Source organism: Zootoca vivipara, chromosome 3 (assembly GCF_965207765.1).
Source record: "Zootoca vivipara chromosome 3, rZooViv2.hap1.1, whole genome shotgun sequence".
Taxonomy (NCBI): Eukaryota; Metazoa; Chordata; class Lepidosauria; order Squamata; family Lacertidae; genus Zootoca; species Zootoca vivipara.
The window spans coordinates 93,177,425-93,196,080 of record NC_142586.1 but is presented as its reverse complement, the minus strand read 5'-3'; the positions used below and the strand labels follow the sequence as shown (position 1 = coordinate 93,196,080).

The 18,656-nt window shown below is 49.1% G+C and overlaps 1 protein-coding gene across 1 annotated transcript in view; it reads right to left on the bottom strand.

The window, feature by feature from the left end:
• The window catches only part of USH2A (usherin), a 455,954-nt gene that overhangs the window by 153,910 nt on the left and 283,388 nt on the right, over nt 1–18,656 (bottom strand). The window contains exon 41 of the mRNA XM_088666687.1: nt 17,057–17,685. Coding sequence (XP_088522813.1) covers nt 17,057–17,685 — 629 coding nt within the window. The remainder of the gene's footprint in view (nt 1–17,056; nt 17,686–18,656) is intronic.

The window sequence follows — 18,656 nt, the reverse complement described above, 5'->3', positions numbered from 1 at the left end:
TTGGACTTGCTGGTAGTTAAGGGCCCCTACGTTAGCTTACTGGGACTGGCATGGTTTGGACCTCTGGGGCTAGCCATTACCGGGGTGAACCGCACTAGCTTACAAGTGGACGTGGACGCCATATGCAAAGAGTTTCCAGGGGTTTTCGATGGGGCATTGGGACGATATACAGGACCCCCCATTGCCCTACAGCTAGACCCCGCTGTACGACCCATCAGGCACAAGGCCCGCCGGGTCCCGTTTGCCCTGAAACCCCGCATAGACGAGGAATTGGACCGGCTCGTGGAGCAAGGAGTGCTGGAGCCGGTGCCCAACGCCCCCTGGGAAACTCCAATTGTCACACCCGTCAAGCCTAACGGTTCGGTCCGCATCTGTGCAGACTACAAATGCACCATAAACAAGGCTCTCACGGCCCATGCATACCCAGTGCCAGTGGTCAGCCATGTCCTCGCCACCCTGGCTGGGTCAAAAATCTTTGGCAAACTGGACTTGGCCCAAGCGTATCAACAGTTGCCTGTGGACGAAGCCACAGCAGAGGCTCAGACGATTGTGACGCACAGAGGGGCATTCAGAGTAAAGCGGCTGCAATTTGGCGTTAGCGTGGCACCAGGCATATTCCAGAATCTAATGGACTCTCTCCTTAAAGGGATTCCTGGTGTCACCCCCTTCTTCGATGATGTACTGATCGCCGGGCCCACACCAGAGGAATTTGAGGACCGCCTCCGCTCCGTCCTGCACCGTTTCCAGACGGCGGGCCTCAAGGTGAAGCGGGAAAAGTGTTTACTGGGAGTGCCGCAGGTGGACTTTCTGGGATTTAAGGTGGACGCAGAAGGGGTCCATCCAACCGGTGACAAGGTACGGGCCATTTGTGAGGCCCCAGCGCCCAAGAGCAAGCCCGAACTTCAGTCATTCTTGGGACTATTGAACTTTTACCATGCCTTCCTTCCCCATAAGGCAGCGGTAGCGGAGCCCCTACACAGACTCCTAGATAAAAGGGCCCCTTGGGTGTGGGGCCAGCGACAAAGGGCCGCATTCCAGGCAGTCAAGGACTTGCTCGTCTCGAACTCGGTCTTAGCACACTTCGACGAGAGGCTGCCAGTGGTGCTGGCATGCGACGCCTCTCCCTATGGCATCGGCGCTGTCCTGGGACACCAACTCCCGGATGGAAGAGAGGTGCCGGTGGCATATTTTTCCCAGACGCTTGCTGCAGCCGAACGAAACTACTCACAGATTGACAAGGAGGGTCTGGCAATCGTGAAGGGCGTAAAAAAATTCCATGATTTCTTGTACGGGCGGCCCTTTACCATAGTGACTGACCACAAGCCGTTGCTTGGCCTGTTTGCCCCTGAGAAGCAGACCCCCCAAGTGTTGTCTCCACGTGTCCTCAGGTGGTCAATTTTCCTTGCCGGCTACCAGTATGCACTAATCCACCGCCCTGGGAAGGCGATGGGCCACGCAGACGCCCTCAGCAGGCTACCACTACCAGAAACGGGCCCCGACCCAGCGCCTGCGCAAGAGGTTATGACCCTGGAGCTGCTTCCCGACCGACCCATTCAGGCACAAGAAGTTGCGCACCATTCCACAAAAGATAGGGTCATCTCCCGGGTCCTGGACTGGGTGTGGCGAGGATGGCCCAGCAGCAGCCCCGGGCCAGAATTCGCTGGCTACACAAACCGCAAACATGAACTGTCGGCCCACAAGGGGTGCCTGTTATGGGGAAGCAGGGTTGTTGTTCCCCAGCCCCTCCGCAAAAGGGTCCTCACAGCCCTACACGAGACACACCCAGGGGTAGTGAGGATGAAGGCCCTTGCCAGGAGTTATGTGTGGTGGCCGGGGATTGACAGAGAGATAGAGGCCTGGGTCCAACACTGCCAGACCTGCCAAGAATCCCGCCCGGATCCCCCAAGGGCCCCAGTCCAGCCCTGGGAGTCCGCCCGACATCCATGGTCACGCTTGCACGTGGACTTCGCTGGCCCCTTCCAGGGAAAAACATTCTTCATAGTGGTGGATTCCTACACCAAATGGCTGGAGGTCGCACTGGTACCATCCACTTCTACGGCGGCAGCCATCCGGGTACTACGTAAGCTGTTTGCGACCCACGGGCTCCCTGACACCCTCGTCTCGGACAATGGAACCGCATTCACGTCAGAGGAGTTCCAGACCTTCACAGCGCAGAACGCCATCCGCCACATCCGCTCAGCACCATTCCACCCTGCCACCAATGGCCAAGCGGAGCGCATGGTGCGGACCACCAAGGACAGCCTCCGCCGCATGACACAAGGGGACTGGGAATACCGCCTTGCCGCATTTCTTCTAGCACAGCACAGCACCCCAAGCACAACGACGGGCCGGAGCCCAGCTGAATTACTAATGGGCCGGCGCCTTGCAACTAGACTGGACCGACTTCACCCCGACAGAGCTCAGGATGAGGTAGTGGTGGGGAAAGGCAGGAACCCCCGGACATTTGTGGCCCGGGACCCAGTGTATGCAAAGAATTTTGGGGCAGGCCCAGCATGGGTACCCGCCACAGTCACCAAGGTGACCGGTCCCGTGTCGTACGAGGTACTAACGGAAGGGGGGCAATGTTGGCGCCGCCACTGCGACCAGATACGGCGACGATTCCCAGGAGGAACCCGGGAGGAGAGCGGGACAGAGGGGTCCCAAGGGGACAGCAGGGCAGTGAGGCCTGTAGAGCGAGAGGGGTGGGCAGAGGAAGCAGAAGCAGTAGGCACAGAGGGGCGCCCCGAGGCTGGAAGGACACCGGAACCAGAGCTACAACCTAGTGGTTCAGTGGCGCCAGACCAGACAGCCCCGGCACAGCCAGCAGCCTCGGAACACGAGCCAGAACCAGAACCCCTGACCAAGGAACACCCCAGGCCACAACGCACACGGAGGCGGCCAGCAGACCTTGGGGACTACGAATGCAACTTCCCGGGCAGGACTGGAACTTAGAGGGGAGGGGTGTTATGTACTGAGCTGAATCCTAGAACAATAGGATTCAGAATCAGCGGGAGCTACCCAATCCAACTCCAGGTGGAAGTGAATCCGCAACCTGATTGGCCTGCTGGAGCAGCCAATCAGGCGGCTGGCAGAAGTGAATCTGCTACCTGATTGGCCTGTAGGAGCAGCCAATCAGACTGCAGGCAAAAGTCAATCCACAATATAATTGGCCCACAGGTGTAGCCCTGAAGTAGCCAATCACGCAAGGCCCATTGTGTAAATAATGTATATAAGCAGATGGTTTTGGGAAAAGATTCATTCGTCTTCTCTTCTCCTCCTTGATGACTATGAGCTGAATAAAGAGCATGAAATTCACTCTTGACTCCGAGTATATTTCACTGGCGACGAGGATGGGATCCTGCTGAGCTGACCGCCACCACACACTGCACCGCAGCACCGCCACCTGCTGCACCGCTGCATCGCACCGTGCATCCAGGCTTCAGCTCCAGGACCCAAGGAACCCAGAATGGCAACCGACAGCAGCTTCTCGCCATTCAAACCAGCATCAGGAGACTGGGAAGGGTACGCCGCCCGTTTCAACTTCCTCCTGCAAGCGAAAGAAGTCACCAACGATGCCATGAAGAGGGCGACATTCTTCAGCGTCTGTGGAGAGGAGACGTTTGAAATTGCCCGGGCTCTCCTTGCACCTAGAGATGTCGCTACCGTCTCTTACAAAACAATAATGGAACGGCTGAAGGAGCACTTCTCACCACAGCCCTCGGTGGTAGCTTGCCGAAATGCCTTCTACGCAAAACGGCAAGCCCCGGGGGAAACCATAACTGGGTTTGTGACCTCCCTCCGCCAAGCCGCCCGGTTATGCAACTTCTCAGAATTGGAGAACATGCTTCGTGACCGCCTCGTCGGTGGCCTGAGGGACGAGATGTTGCAACGACGCCTCTACGCCAAAAAAGACCTCACGTTCCAGATTGCTCTGGAGGAAGCCCTGGCAACCGAAGCCGCCGAGAGGTCAACGCAAGAGGCACGACCGGCCCCGCCATCCCAACCGAGGGTCTACCACGAAGACCTCACCGACGAATCCGAATCTGACAGGGAGGAAGTACACCGAGTACAGCGGCGCACTCAAGCAGCACACACACCACAGCAGCCTCGACGAGAAGGAGGGAACTGTGCAAGCTGCAGGGAGAACCACGAGAGGAGGACCTGTCGTTTCCGCAACGCAGAGTGCAGGCAGTGCAGAAAATTGGGACACATCGCCCGGGTGTGTCGGGCTCGACTCACCCGTCGACAAGCATCAGATGACCGACCCAGGAGCCCCAGGTCACACGGCACCATGCACCAAGGCAACTCGACGGAGATCACGGACTACCAGGTATTCCAGTTGCCCCATCCCAGCACAGAGAAAATTTATATAGAGGTACAGATAGAGGGAGCCCCATGCCGCATGGAGCTGGACACGGGTTCAACTCTATCCATAATCTCGGCCCGAACATTAAGGGAACTGTGCCCTAATGGGGGTCCCAAACTAAGGCCGGCCCCATTCACCCTCCGGGACTTCCAGAAACGTAAGGTCCCTACTATGGGGGTGGGGACCTTCAGGGTGCAATATCGAGGGCGAAAGCAACAATTGGACTTGCTGGTAGTTAAGGGCCCCTACGTTAGCTTACTGGGACTGGCATGGTTTGGACCTCTGGGGCTAGCCATTACCGGGGTGAACCGCACTAGCTTACAAGTGGACGTGGACGCCATATGCAAAGAGTTTCCAGGGGTTTTCGATGGGGCATTGGGACGATATACAGGACCCCCCATTGCCCTACAGCTAGACCCCGCTGTACGACCCATCAGGCACAAGGCCCGCCGGGTCCCGTTTGCCCTGAAACCCCGCATAGACGAGGAATTGGACCGGCTCGTGGAGCAAGGAGTGCTGGAGCCGGTGCCCAACGCCCCCTGGGAAACTCCAATTGTCACACCCGTCAAGCCTAACGGTTCGGTCCGCATCTGTGCAGACTACAAATGCACCATAAACAAGGCTCTCACGGCCCATGCATACCCAGTGCCAGTGGTCAGCCATGTCCTCGCCACCCTGGCTGGGTCAAAAATCTTTGGCAAACTGGACTTGGCCCAAGCGTATCAACAGTTGCCTGTGGACGAAGCCACAGCAGAGGCTCAGACGATTGTGACGCACAGAGGGGCATTCAGAGTAAAGCGGCTGCAATTTGGCGTTAGCGTGGCACCAGGCATATTCCAGAATCTAATGGACTCTCTCCTTAAAGGGATTCCTGGTGTCACCCCCTTCTTCGATGATGTACTGATCGCCGGGCCCACACCAGAGGAATTTGAGGACCGCCTCCGCTCCGTCCTGCACCGTTTCCAGACGGCGGGCCTCAAGGTGAAGCGGGAAAAGTGTTTACTGGGAGTGCCGCAGGTGGACTTTCTGGGATTTAAGGTGGACGCAGAAGGGGTCCATCCAACCGGTGACAAGGTACGGGCCATTTGTGAGGCCCCAGCGCCCAAGAGCAAGCCCGAACTTCAGTCATTCTTGGGACTATTGAACTTTTACCATGCCTTCCTTCCCCATAAGGCAGCGGTAGCGGAGCCCCTACACAGACTCCTAGATAAAAGGGCCCCTTGGGTGTGGGGCCAGCGACAAAGGGCCGCATTCCAGGCAGTCAAGGACTTGCTCGTCTCGAACTCGGTCTTAGCACACTTCGACGAGAGGCTGCCAGTGGTGCTGGCATGCGACGCCTCTCCCTATGGCATCGGCGCTGTCCTGGGACACCAACTCCCGGATGGAAGAGAGGTGCCGGTGGCATATTTTTCCCAGACGCTTGCTGCAGCCGAACGAAACTACTCACAGATTGACAAGGAGGGTCTGGCAATCGTGAAGGGCGTAAAAAAATTCCATGATTTCTTGTACGGGCGGCCCTTTACCATAGTGACTGACCACAAGCCGTTGCTTGGCCTGTTTGCCCCTGAGAAGCAGACCCCCCAAGTGTTGTCTCCACGTGTCCTCAGGTGGTCAATTTTCCTTGCCGGCTACCAGTATGCACTAATCCACCGCCCTGGGAAGGCGATGGGCCACGCAGACGCCCTCAGCAGGCTACCACTACCAGAAACGGGCCCCGACCCAGCGCCTGCGCAAGAGGTTATGACCCTGGAGCTGCTTCCCGACCGACCCATTCAGGCACAAGAAGTTGCGCACCATTCCACAAAAGATAGGGTCATCTCCCGGGTCCTGGACTGGGTGTGGCGAGGATGGCCCAGCAGCAGCCCCGGGCCAGAATTCGCTGGCTACACAAACCGCAAACATGAACTGTCGGCCCACAAGGGGTGCCTGTTATGGGGAAGCAGGGTTGTTGTTCCCCAGCCCCTCCGCAAAAGGGTCCTCACAGCCCTACACGAGACACACCCAGGGGTAGTGAGGATGAAGGCCCTTGCCAGGAGTTATGTGTGGTGGCCGGGGATTGACAGAGAGATAGAGGCCTGGGTCCAACACTGCCAGACCTGCCAAGAATCCCGCCCGGATCCCCCAAGGGCCCCAGTCCAGCCCTGGGAGTCCGCCCGACATCCATGGTCACGCTTGCACGTGGACTTCGCTGGCCCCTTCCAGGGAAAAACATTCTTCATAGTGGTGGATTCCTACACCAAATGGCTGGAGGTCGCACTGGTACCATCCACTTCTACGGCGGCAGCCATCCGGGTACTACGTAAGCTGTTTGCGACCCACGGGCTCCCTGACACCCTCGTCTCGGACAATGGAACCGCATTCACGTCAGAGGAGTTCCAGACCTTCACAGCGCAGAACGCCATCCGCCACATCCGCTCAGCACCATTCCACCCTGCCACCAATGGCCAAGCGGAGCGCATGGTGCGGACCACCAAGGACAGCCTCCGCCGCATGACACAAGGGGACTGGGAATACCGCCTTGCCGCATTTCTTCTAGCACAGCACAGCACCCCAAGCACAACGACGGGCCGGAGCCCAGCTGAATTACTAATGGGCCGGCGCCTTGCAACTAGACTGGACCGACTTCACCCCGACAGAGCTCAGGATGAGGTAGTGGTGGGGAAAGGCAGGAACCCCCGGACATTTGTGGCCCGGGACCCAGTGTATGCAAAGAATTTTGGGGCAGGCCCAGCATGGGTACCCGCCACAGTCACCAAGGTGACCGGTCCCGTGTCGTACGAGGTACTAACGGAAGGGGGGCAATGTTGGCGCCGCCACTGCGACCAGATACGGCGACGATTCCCAGGAGGAACCCGGGAGGAGAGCGGGACAGAGGGGTCCCAAGGGGACAGCAGGGCAGTGAGGCCTGTAGAGCGAGAGGGGTGGGCAGAGGAAGCAGAAGCAGTAGGCACAGAGGGGCGCCCCGAGGCTGGAAGGACACCGGAACCAGAGCTACAACCTAGTGGTTCAGTGGCGCCAGACCAGACAGCCCCGGCACAGCCAGCAGCCTCGGAACACGAGCCAGAACCAGAACCCCTGACCAAGGAACACCCCAGGCCACAACGCACACGGAGGCGGCCAGCAGACCTTGGGGACTACGAATGCAACTTCCCGGGCAGGACTGGAACTTAGAGGGGAGGGGTGTTATGTACTGAGCTGAATCCTAGAACAATAGGATTCAGAATCAGCGGGAGCTACCCAATCCAACTCCAGGTGGAAGTGAATCCGCAACCTGATTGGCCTGCTGGAGCAGCCAATCAGGCGGCTGGCAGAAGTGAATCTGCTACCTGATTGGCCTGTAGGAGCAGCCAATCAGACTGCAGGCAAAAGTCAATCCACAATATAATTGGCCCACAGGTGTAGCCCTGAAGTAGCCAATCACGCAAGGCCCATTGTGTAAATAATGTATATAAGCAGATGGTTTTGGGAAAAGATTCATTCGTCTTCTCTTCTCCTCCTTGATGACTATGAGCTGAATAAAGAGCATGAAATTCACTCTTGACTCCGAGTATATTTCAAACCCCAAGGTGGCAGTTGACCATTCCTCTCCGAGAATCAGGTGACTGTAAAAGGAGGATGTAAACAAGAAAGACCACAGAAAACTGTAATGCTTTTATGTTACTGGACGGGATGTGAACAGAAGCTTAAAGTAGCAGGTGTGTGTGCTGGTTAGTAATAAGCTGCCCTGCCACTAAAATACAGCACTGTTCCATTCTGCTGAAGTATTCCCCACCTAAGAACACAGGTCTTGCTTTCACTTTGTAGGAGAAACAAGAAAGAAACCTTTCTTCCCCTACTTCAGCCTTCCCTAGCCTGGGGGTCTGCCTGGTATTTTGTACTACATCTTCCAACATCCCTGGCCATCGGTCATGATATCGGGAGCCGGTGGGAGTTGTGGTCCCAGGGTTCAAGGCTGCAGGAAGCTGCTTACACTTGCACAACTACAGTACTTCATGCACATGAAAGCTTTTGCCACAATATATTTAGTATCTTTAAAATGCCACTAATAGCATCATTTTTGTTTTGCTGGACTCCTTCAGAACCTGGGGATGGAGATTTATTTGGACATCATCTCATTCTACCTAATTATTATTGGTGAAACCAGCTTGGAAGAAAACACACTCGCCAAAGCCTCAAATATTTTTCTCAGTGTCTTGTGATGGTGAACAGCAAAAGCTATTAACGAGATCTGTTTTCCCCCTTGTCCTCATTTGCCAAGTGTCCTGTGATGTCAACCTCCATTCATTTAGAAGGAGTGTTAAAGACTGGCTATAGCCTTTCTGTGATCTACTCTTTCTAGCATCCATCACAGAAGCTATTTTTAAGATGTATAAAAAGAACTCTTTCTCAAACACCCTCTTCTATTAAGCCACCTGCTTTAGTCAACCCCTACAGGAGTCATTTAAAATAAAGCTTAATTAATCATGCTACTTGAGTGCCTTGCAGCCATTCCACATTTCTAGGGCAGACGCCCAAAATCCGATCAGGTAGCTCTTTCATGTCTATCAAAGAGCAAGTGCTTGTGTGCCAAGAGAACTTGTTACAGAATTGGCACCAGCAACTATTCCATTGTAGCATGGAGTGTGCTACAATCTCTACAAAAAAGAGAGAGAAAGAGAGGGAGAAATACTAGCTACAGAAAACTCTTCCTGCAAAGGAAAAACAATTGCAGGTCTGCACAGAAGAAAATGCTTTTGCACTGCTCAAAAAGTCCTCTGGATACATTATGCTGGGTTCCAACCAACAGTGAGGATGTAGAAGAAATTCAATTTGGTGTGGATTTTAATGCCAACCTTCCTGGTTTCCATTTTCTGAAAGAATACAAAAACTGAATCACAGCTATCCTTTGAAATTCACAGTTCTCTGAATTTTAAGATGCAGTTCTTCAACCAAACAATGTGTACAAAATGGTGCATTTGGGGGGATGTGTGTATAAAATGCATATATTAGTAGAAATAACATATAAATGACATTATATTAGGGCCATTACTTGCAAAACTGTGTATATTCAAAGAAATTTTCAATAAGATGCTGATGAATTTTAATGCACTTAAAAAAACCCCTCTGAATTGCTAATTCTTGCAGAAATGTGAAGAACTGGCCTCAAGAATGGAAAATGAGTAACTGAGAAAAACAAAAATTGACAGATCCACCCTTAACTTCAACTTCAGAACTTCCAGCCTTGCAATGACTGGTGACACTGTGTATGTAGTGATTTTTGAAAGCAATGTGCTTGTGTTATTGACTGATATTAAGTTGAGATGGATCTACCTTCACAATATGTGGCTTGAGTATATTTGGCACTTCACTTACTTAACAAAACTTTTCTTGTAATTATACATTTATTGTAATTATCTTGTCTTACCCTGTAAAAAAATTTAAAAATGTAATTCATACAGGTTTGGATCCAGCAGAGTCAACCAGAAGGTGTTTACACTCATGCAAAAGGGTTGGATGTCTGTTTCTGCTGATTTTCCTCCAACCCTACAGCTGCATTGCCCATGCTACAGTGAACACCATACTACAGAACTGAACATGCTTCCAAGAAGTCAGGGTGCAACAGCAGGAAGGAACAGGTAGGAAAGTCTATTTTGGCAAATGGAAACCTTTCAGATTTCCCGAGAGCAGAAACTTAAAAATGTATTCTATGAATGCATCTGCTGATGCAATGACTAGCATGGTCAGACTTTAACAGATATAAAAGTGCCCTCTAATATGACAGGCCTGGATGCAAAATGCTAATTTCTATGGGAATGACTGTAGCTCACTGTTACGTAAAGTACATCCTTTGCATGCAGAAGCTCCTGGGTTCAATCTCAGGCCTTTTCAGGTAGGGCTAGGGAAGACCCTGGCTACCAGTCGATGTTGAAAATATTGAGCTAGAAATTACAGAGTCAACAATGATTTGATTCAATATATGGCTGCTTCCCGTGTTTCTTTGTTCACCTGAGGGCTTAGGCATACTTTGTGGCTTATTCTTTTGTTGCTATTGTTCAAGAAAACCATTGTGCCACTTCATAGTTGCTTTTTAAGCTTCCATCTTTTCCAGTTGCTTGCCATCCGCCATGAGGGAGGTGGTGGATTCTGCTGCTTAAGAAATGCAAGTCAAACATGGAAGTTCTTTGGATCTCCTGGCCATAGTAAGCAATATATCTCCAGAGTAGAGAAAAGAATAGTGATCATCTTGTGTAGGGAGGACAACAAAGTTCTTGACTTGTGCAACAAAAATACCTCACTGTGAATCCAGATTTCAAACAACAACATATCTTGCAGTGCTTGTTTCTGCTGTTCTTTACCAAGTTGGATGACCTTTAAGGTGAGAGTTCAGCAATGTATGAAAATAAGAGGGCGCACTCAATGGTTTGGTGTTGACAACAGCAGTACACTGATTTGAAGCTCGGTGTGAAGACTAAGAAAGAGGGTGCCCAAGAGGAAGCTAGAATAGGGCAGCTTCTGGGAGAGATTAACTAATTCACTATAATGATTAAGGAAGCTGTCATTTAAAGATCAAAGCACCTTATTTTCTCCACCACAAAATTTAAAGGGATAGAAATTAGCCATTTCCCTCCCATTAAACAGCTATAACCTTGGGAAGCATTTCTTTTTGACATAGACAAAACCTTTCATGTTAAGCAGAATAGTGTTTCCTGAGAAAAAGGCACAGGGATATATATATATATATATATATATATATATATATATATATATATATATATGTATATCTGCTGGAACCGGACTATGTAGGGGTAGATTTACTGTGAAGGAAAGAATGTGCTTTCCTTCAAGGCACTAGGCACTGTAGTTTGTTAAGGACTGCTGGGAATTGTAAACTCACTGAGGGATAAACTACAGTACCCAGACTTTTTTTTGAGGAAAAAAATGTTTTGAATGTGCTTTAAAGGTATAGCCTGAGATATGCCAAAGTAGAGGGTACAAAATTTGTAACCCACCGAGTAAAATGCAAAGCCACCTCCCAGGCACATATGACAATGAAATGTTGAAGGAAGTAGAAGTGGCCTGCTGTTTTTAACTACTTCCAGAATAAACATTCAAGCCAAAATGAAGGTTCCAGCCAAGTAAAAGAAAGCTGTATGCTACTGGGGATGTTATGACAAAGCTCTTCAAATGTTACATACCACAAAACCATTCATGATGATTTATGACTAAATAAGAAAAATTAATATGTCATTCTTTATAATATATTCTGCTTCTTTATACATTTTCTGGAAATGGGACATATAATCAAAGAAAAATAATCATTACTGGAATTAGGAGTCACTCATAGAATCTTCCTGAGAAGCTAAGGCTATATGTTTATGTCAGTACCTAATTTTCTACATGGGAAAGTGTTGGGGCTTAAGTAGCTTGGTGGATTATATGATCATATCCTGTGATGAAAACCAAGTCAGAATTTCTTCATTTCTGGATATCAATAAGGAAAGTCCTGTATACTTAAGCAGGGTTCTAGCAGACAAGGCTGGGAATGGAAAAACAATTTGTACATCTGGATTGTCCTTAGCCTTCCTCATCCAGGGAGGAAAAGTCATGCATAGTAAAAAGTTTAGGCCAGAATTATGCTTTATGTGTCTGGCATAAAGCATAATTCTGGCCTAAGAATCTGCACCAGAGATCTGTGGAACAGTTAAGCTGTTCTAGCATCTTCTGCAGGCTACCTTTCAATTGTCATTTGTCTAACGTGTTATTACGGCATTACACAATCTATTTCACATTTCTGCAGCACGTACATTTATTTATTTATTTATTTATTTATTTATTTATTTATTTATTTATGCACTACTCAATGCAACTTGCAAAAATGTTAAATCACAGTATCATTCTAAAACAATGCATTCAAAAATACTGCAATGCTTTAAATTAAAATACTACAACAGAAGCATGTAACAAAAAAGTAAGGTGTACAGATGCAGAAAGTCACTGCTGTGCTTGAACACCATATGTTGCAAATACAAGGTATGAGACCTGTGGATTTGGAACCTGGAAGGGATGAAGAATCTACTGGACACATGCTGCTATGAAATGGCTTCTTCACTATTAAAATACTCAGAACAGAAAAAGTGTAGAGCTGTATCAGCACATCTGTCCAACACCTGTTCTGTTCCCACAACAGCTGATATGTGCCACTTATACCCTGCAGGGGTACGAGATGCTGTGTGAGCAGGGCATGTACTCATTTTTTCTTGCATTGCCCCTTTTTCTATATTGACAGAGCCAATATGGCATACTGGATACAGGAGGGCAAAACTTTAGTTCAAGCTCTGTCACAGACAGATTACAATAGCCAGGAAGAGATAAAACATATACAGGATTATATCCATTTAAAAGTGTAATTGAAGTTATTGACAATGATAACAATGACAATATATAGATTTTCCATTGTTATAGTGGGAATGTAAATATCATTTCTAAATAATTTTCACTGTCATGTTCTTCTCTTTTTACATTTTGTCTACAGCTGTGATTTCTGTTCCTGACCTCAGGTGAACAGGTGAACAGAATGATCCAATATCCCTTAGCGCTGAAGCATGCTCACATAGAGCACAGAGACTGCAGACATAAGTGTTCATTCTCAGCTTAATAAACCACAATTTATTAAGCAAGAATTATTTAATCACCATCACTTTATTCTCGTTTTTCTACAAGGTATTACCAATGTTTCAATCAGGTTTTAATACAGTTAGTTTGATACACAGACATGCACACATTCTGATCTCTTATTGTAGTTATATGACTTATTGTCTTATATACAAATTTTCCTATTTTCTTACTACAGGCGACTCAGTTTATGTGGGGGTTACATTCCAGGGATAGCACATAAACCCAAAATCACATACAGTGGTGCCTCGCTAGACGAAATTAATTCGTTCCACGGGTCAATTCGTGTAACGAATTTTTCGTCTAGCGAGTCCCAGTTTCCCATAGGAATGCATTAAAACTTAATCAATGAGTTCCTATAGGCTCTGGGGGACTGGCAGCGGCATGCAATGGGGCTTCGGAGGAGGTCTCCGAAGCCCCGTCAGATGTCAGCTGTGTGCAAGGCGGCGGGGGGGGGGGAGAAGCTCTCTTCTCCCAGCCACTGCCTTGCCTGCCTCCCCCAACACGGAGTGCAACTTTGGAGGTCTCCAAAGTTGCGCTCCGTGCCAGCTGTGCGCGGCGAGAGGCGGCGGCGGGGGAAGACCTTCTCCCACCGCCGCCTCTCGCCTGCCTCCCCCGACACGGAACGCAACTTCGGAGACCTCCGAAGTTGCGCTCCGTGTCGGGGGAGGCAGGCGAGAGGCGGCGGCGGGGGACGGAGCTGAATCGCAGTGGGCGCTGCTTGCCCCCGCCTGTCTTCCCCGAGCCAAGGGGAAGACAGGCATGGGCAGCTGCCGCACTGCCGCGTTTCGGCTCCATCCCCCCCCCCTGGCAAAGGAAGATTAGCTGTCAGCTTCCCTCGCTGACAGCTGATCTTCCTTTGCCGCTTTCTATGGTCGCGCTTCATAAGACGAAGCGGCGGTCATAGAAAATTTTGTCGTCTTACGAATGCCTCGCGCAACGCAAAACTCTTTCGTCTAGCGAGTTTTTCGTTGTGCGAGGCATTCGTAAAGTGAGGCACCACTGTATAGTCAAAACACAATGGATTCAATGGCAGGTGGGCTTGTCAATGTCTCTCCCCACCATTTCCACCCCCCTTATTTATTTATTTATTTATTTACTTATTTTGTCAAACATGTAAAATTAAATGTGTGTAAGTCCAATGCACACAAGTTGCGAGTTGCCTGTATCAAATGGTTTCGATGTATTCCTACCCACTTTCATATAAGTATTCTTTCCATGCATCACAATAAACCCTGGTCTATAATAAATTACATATTATGCTTACCTTTGCAACCACAGGTTGAGTTCATTTGGGTAGTGATGTGGGTGCAATATATTTCAAAAAGTCTACAGCATTTTCACCACTTTAGATATAGACCTGCTTGTCAAGATTTCAAAATGTGGTTCTAGATTTTATCATTTGTCTTGTTTCTATCCATATATTCAAATTGTTTAGCGTAAACTGAGTATCTACATGCGCCACCATTTAAGTGGCTGGTCTCTAGACTTATGCAAACGTCCTTTGTTTTGTGCTCTAGTGAGCAAGCTACTGTACCGATGCCTTTTGGCACTAGTACAAGACTGAATCCATGGAAGCATGTGTGTATTTACACAAAAGAGGCTTCTAAGCTACAAAAATCCCTCTTGTTTGGTTACACTAATTTCCCTTGAATGAAGTTTGTATGCAAGCCAAAACAATGGTAGTTATCCTGTCCTCTAGAGTTCATTCCCAAATGAAGGATGTGAATAATTGAAAATTTCCTAGGTAGTGCTCTAAGGCTGCTCTTTCCTTAGTTAGTCAACTTACACATTGATTTTAACTTCTTTAAAGATTTAAAGCAAAGCAGATGTTTTGACGCATATTTGAAAACACAGAACATTTAACACTCGCAGCAATTAGCATTTTAATAATGTCTAGAAGGGTAGGGCTGTTCATTTTTTGTTCGTTCTCTCTTTTATATCGTGCACATTTTAGTCTGGCTCTGGGATTAAAATTAAATGCCCCCACAGTAGTATTCCAGGTATTTCAGGTGTGTGAGAGAAAACTGGAAGCATTTCAACAGCATAATAAAGAACACAGTATTGTAGATGGGAGGACAGGAATAAGCTGAAATGTTGTTGGTTTGAGGTTAAACACTAAATTATCACATCTAACCCAGGAGTGGACAACTGGTGGCCCTCTGAGTCTCATTGAACTATAGCTCCCTTTAGTTCTAGCCTGCATAACCAATGGTCAGGGATGGCAATATCTGGAGGGCCACAGGTTCCCTACCCGACTTTTTCCTGGTATAGAAGTGGCATCTCACTGAATTTGGGGGACGCTAAAGCTGAGTGCAGCCTGGGACGTGGGTGGTGCTGTGGGTTAAACCACAGAGCCTAGGGCTTGCCAATCAGAAGGTCGGCGGTTCGAATCCCCGCGAGAGGGTGAGCTCCCGTTGCTCGGTCCCAGCTCCTGCCAACCTAGCAGTTCGAAAGCACGTCAAAGTGCAAGTAGATAAATACAGCGGGAAGGTAAACGGCGTTTCCGTGTGCTGCTCTGGTTCGCCAGAAGCGGCTTTGTCATGCTGGCCACATGACCCGGAAGCTGTACGCCGGCTCCCTCGGCCAATAAAGCGAGATGAGCGCCGCAACCCCAGAGTCGTGTATGGTCATTTATGCATTCTTGGGGACTCTGTTATTTAAGTTGGTAACCTCAGAATCAGGCTGGACTGTGTGCTACTTTCTTGGGTATGGATCATCAGCCCCTGTAGTTGGTTGGTAGTATAAAACCTCTGGGTTATTCAGGCCTATTGGATGTATTTTTATGCCTTGCCCTCTGCCGTCACCTGATATCTTCTGCATGCAGCACTTCAGGTTCCCTCCTTAGCTTTTCTAGCACTTCGCTATTTCCTATTTTCAGATTCTCTAGCTTCCAGATCAAACTATTACTCTCAGGGCTGCAAGTGGGAGAGCACTCTCCAAGCCTGTTTTAGATATGGCTATTGTTTGCCCTTGCTGGACTCTGCCAGGGCTGCTCCGCTGAAACTTCTCTTTGGCATTTGTCCACACTCAGCTTTAGGAAAAGGTAAAGGGACCCCTGACCATTAGGTCCAGTCATGCAGCGCTCATCTCGCATTATTGGCCGAGGGAGCTGGCGTACAGCTTCCAGGTCATGTGGCCAGCATGACAAAGCCGCTTCTGGCGAACCAGTGCAGCACACGGAAACGCCGTTTACCTTCCCGCTGTATTTATCTACTTGCACTTTGACATGCTTTCGAACTGCTAGGTTGGCAGGAGCTGGGACCAAGCAACGGGACAGAGCAGCACACAGAAATGCCGTTTACCTTCCCACCGGAGCGGTACCTATTTATCTACTTGCACTTTCATACGCTTTTGAACTGCTAGGGATTCAAACCGCCAACCTTCTGATCAGCAAGCCCTAGGCTCTGTGGTTTAGACTACAGTGCCACCCGAGTCCAATAAATGACCATACTCTCAGTCAATAAGGAACAGGCTGGATTTCTGTTGATTTGGGGTTAAACCACAGAATCTCAGTCAAATAATAAGTGTGTGGTGCATACGATAAGGCATGTACAAGGAACCTGGGTCCCTCTAGATGTTGGACTCCCATCGGCCCCAGCAAGCATGGCCAGTAGTCAGGCATGAAGGGAGCTGTAGCCCAACAGCATCAGGAGGGACACAAATCCCCCCACTCCTGCCATGGTGGCTACACATGAAATAAGGCAGCAGTCATGCCCAGGGTCTCAGACCCATCAGTATGTCCGGGATAGGGAATATGGGAATGACTAGTAAGCTAACTGGAGTGAGACCTATTAGGGAGACATGGGGACCACAAGGATATCTGGGCTATCCTTGTGACCACCAGCAAAACACTAAAAAGTCAAGGAAAGGTAGCTGTGGTATGAGACAGTATGCAGGTCCTGGTGCAGTTGTATGGAAGCTACTCTTGTACACAGCCCACTGTATGCAGTGCATTGCAGTAAAATCTCTAAACATAAGCTAGAATTCACCTCTGGTGATGTGCAATGGCATTCACAAAAATGAAACTCAACAAACCTGTGCGATATCTGGTCCCAATGCTTGCACCTTGGGAGGTTGGATGCCCGCAGGTCTCGAGGGCCTGGTGATAACTTCTGCCCATGCACTACTGTTAATGCCTCCTTTGAAAGTACTTGCCAATAATCTGTACTCATATTTCACCCAAGGGCTAAGGGCAGCACTCTGGTCCAGGAAACTCCTTGAATAATTGAAGGGCAAGGTAGCAACTGTGGATACTTGTTCCGTTCCCTTCACTCTCCTTTCTATTATAAAGTTTTCCACCTGCCCATTTGGATGAAGAGGCGGCTGCCATGATATTAGCACAGATGTCGGTGTGTCCGAATAGAGCTCTGGAGCGGGGATATCTTCAGGTGCATCTGGAAGGGTCTTCATGGGCGCTGTCTCAGGGGAAAGAGAGCATCCTTTGGAAGTACAACCTTCTACTTGAAAGTGATAAACTGTGAAAGGGCGCAAGGCATGTACAGTGAATTTAGATCTGGTTCCTGGAATAGTAGTGTGCAACTGGCCATTTGGGTAAATGTTGTAGTGGGTGATGATGCCATTTGGCTTTGATGGATGCTGCCAGGAGAGAGTTGCTTCTCTGGATTTAACATTCAATAGAAGTGGTGGATCTATAGGACCTGGTTCTGTAACACAAATGAGGAAAAGGGTGATTAATAACTCAGGCTGAAAAAGGTGCCCTACCCCAAGGGCTAGTTCAGGATAAATTGATGTCTGAAGCAAAGAGCAAGACACACAAACCTGCCTTGGCCATTCCATGCAAAGAAGTTGATTGGACTGGCATTTGAATTTTACTTCAACACTGGTGAAGGGACAATATGCCTCACTGAACATGAGGGGAGCAGATTAGCTTAAAGGGGACAGATCAGAATCCATGTTACAATAGCTCTGTCTTTCAGTACCCATACCTCCAACATGCTGAGTCCCCAAACCAGGGTGTGCATCTTCCTGGCTGTGCTCTTGCATGAGTCATGTTACTTGAGCAAGATTATAGAGCCCCAAAGATGCACTTTTTTCAGGTGCCCAAGAGCACATGTTTTGCAGTGCCACCCAAGATTGTGGCCCCAGAAAAAGTGCTTTTTAGAGTGAGAACTCGGTGAGAAATTGTTCAAGATCATAACACCCAAAATGGCTGCTGTGCTATCATACAAAAAAAGGGCTGTACTAGTTTTTCTGGGGCACTTGTGGGGTATACTTCATCACTTTCCTTACCCAAGCAACTGCTGCCAGAGTCTTCATGTCTAATGGTACAACCAATGTTGTCCACTCCTGGACAACCGTTGGTCTGATCTGTCGGGTATCATCTAATGGCCTTAAACTAGCAATAGTACTGGGACATGTGTTAGGCTAAGAGATGTCAAAAGTGAGCTAGTGAACTTCACAGCCAATAGGATCAATGAACCTAAGTGTCCGCTGTCCAGACAAAACTGCCTCACCAATGCACATACCTAACCATCAATAGTGGCGTGTTACTGTGTTGGCAACTAAATTCTTGTGAAGGCAATTCAGAACTGTGAAGGCCATTGAGAACCACAGTTCTAGCTTCTGTTACCATTTTTCTAGAGCATGCTCCTAATTACCCCCATAAGGCTGTCTT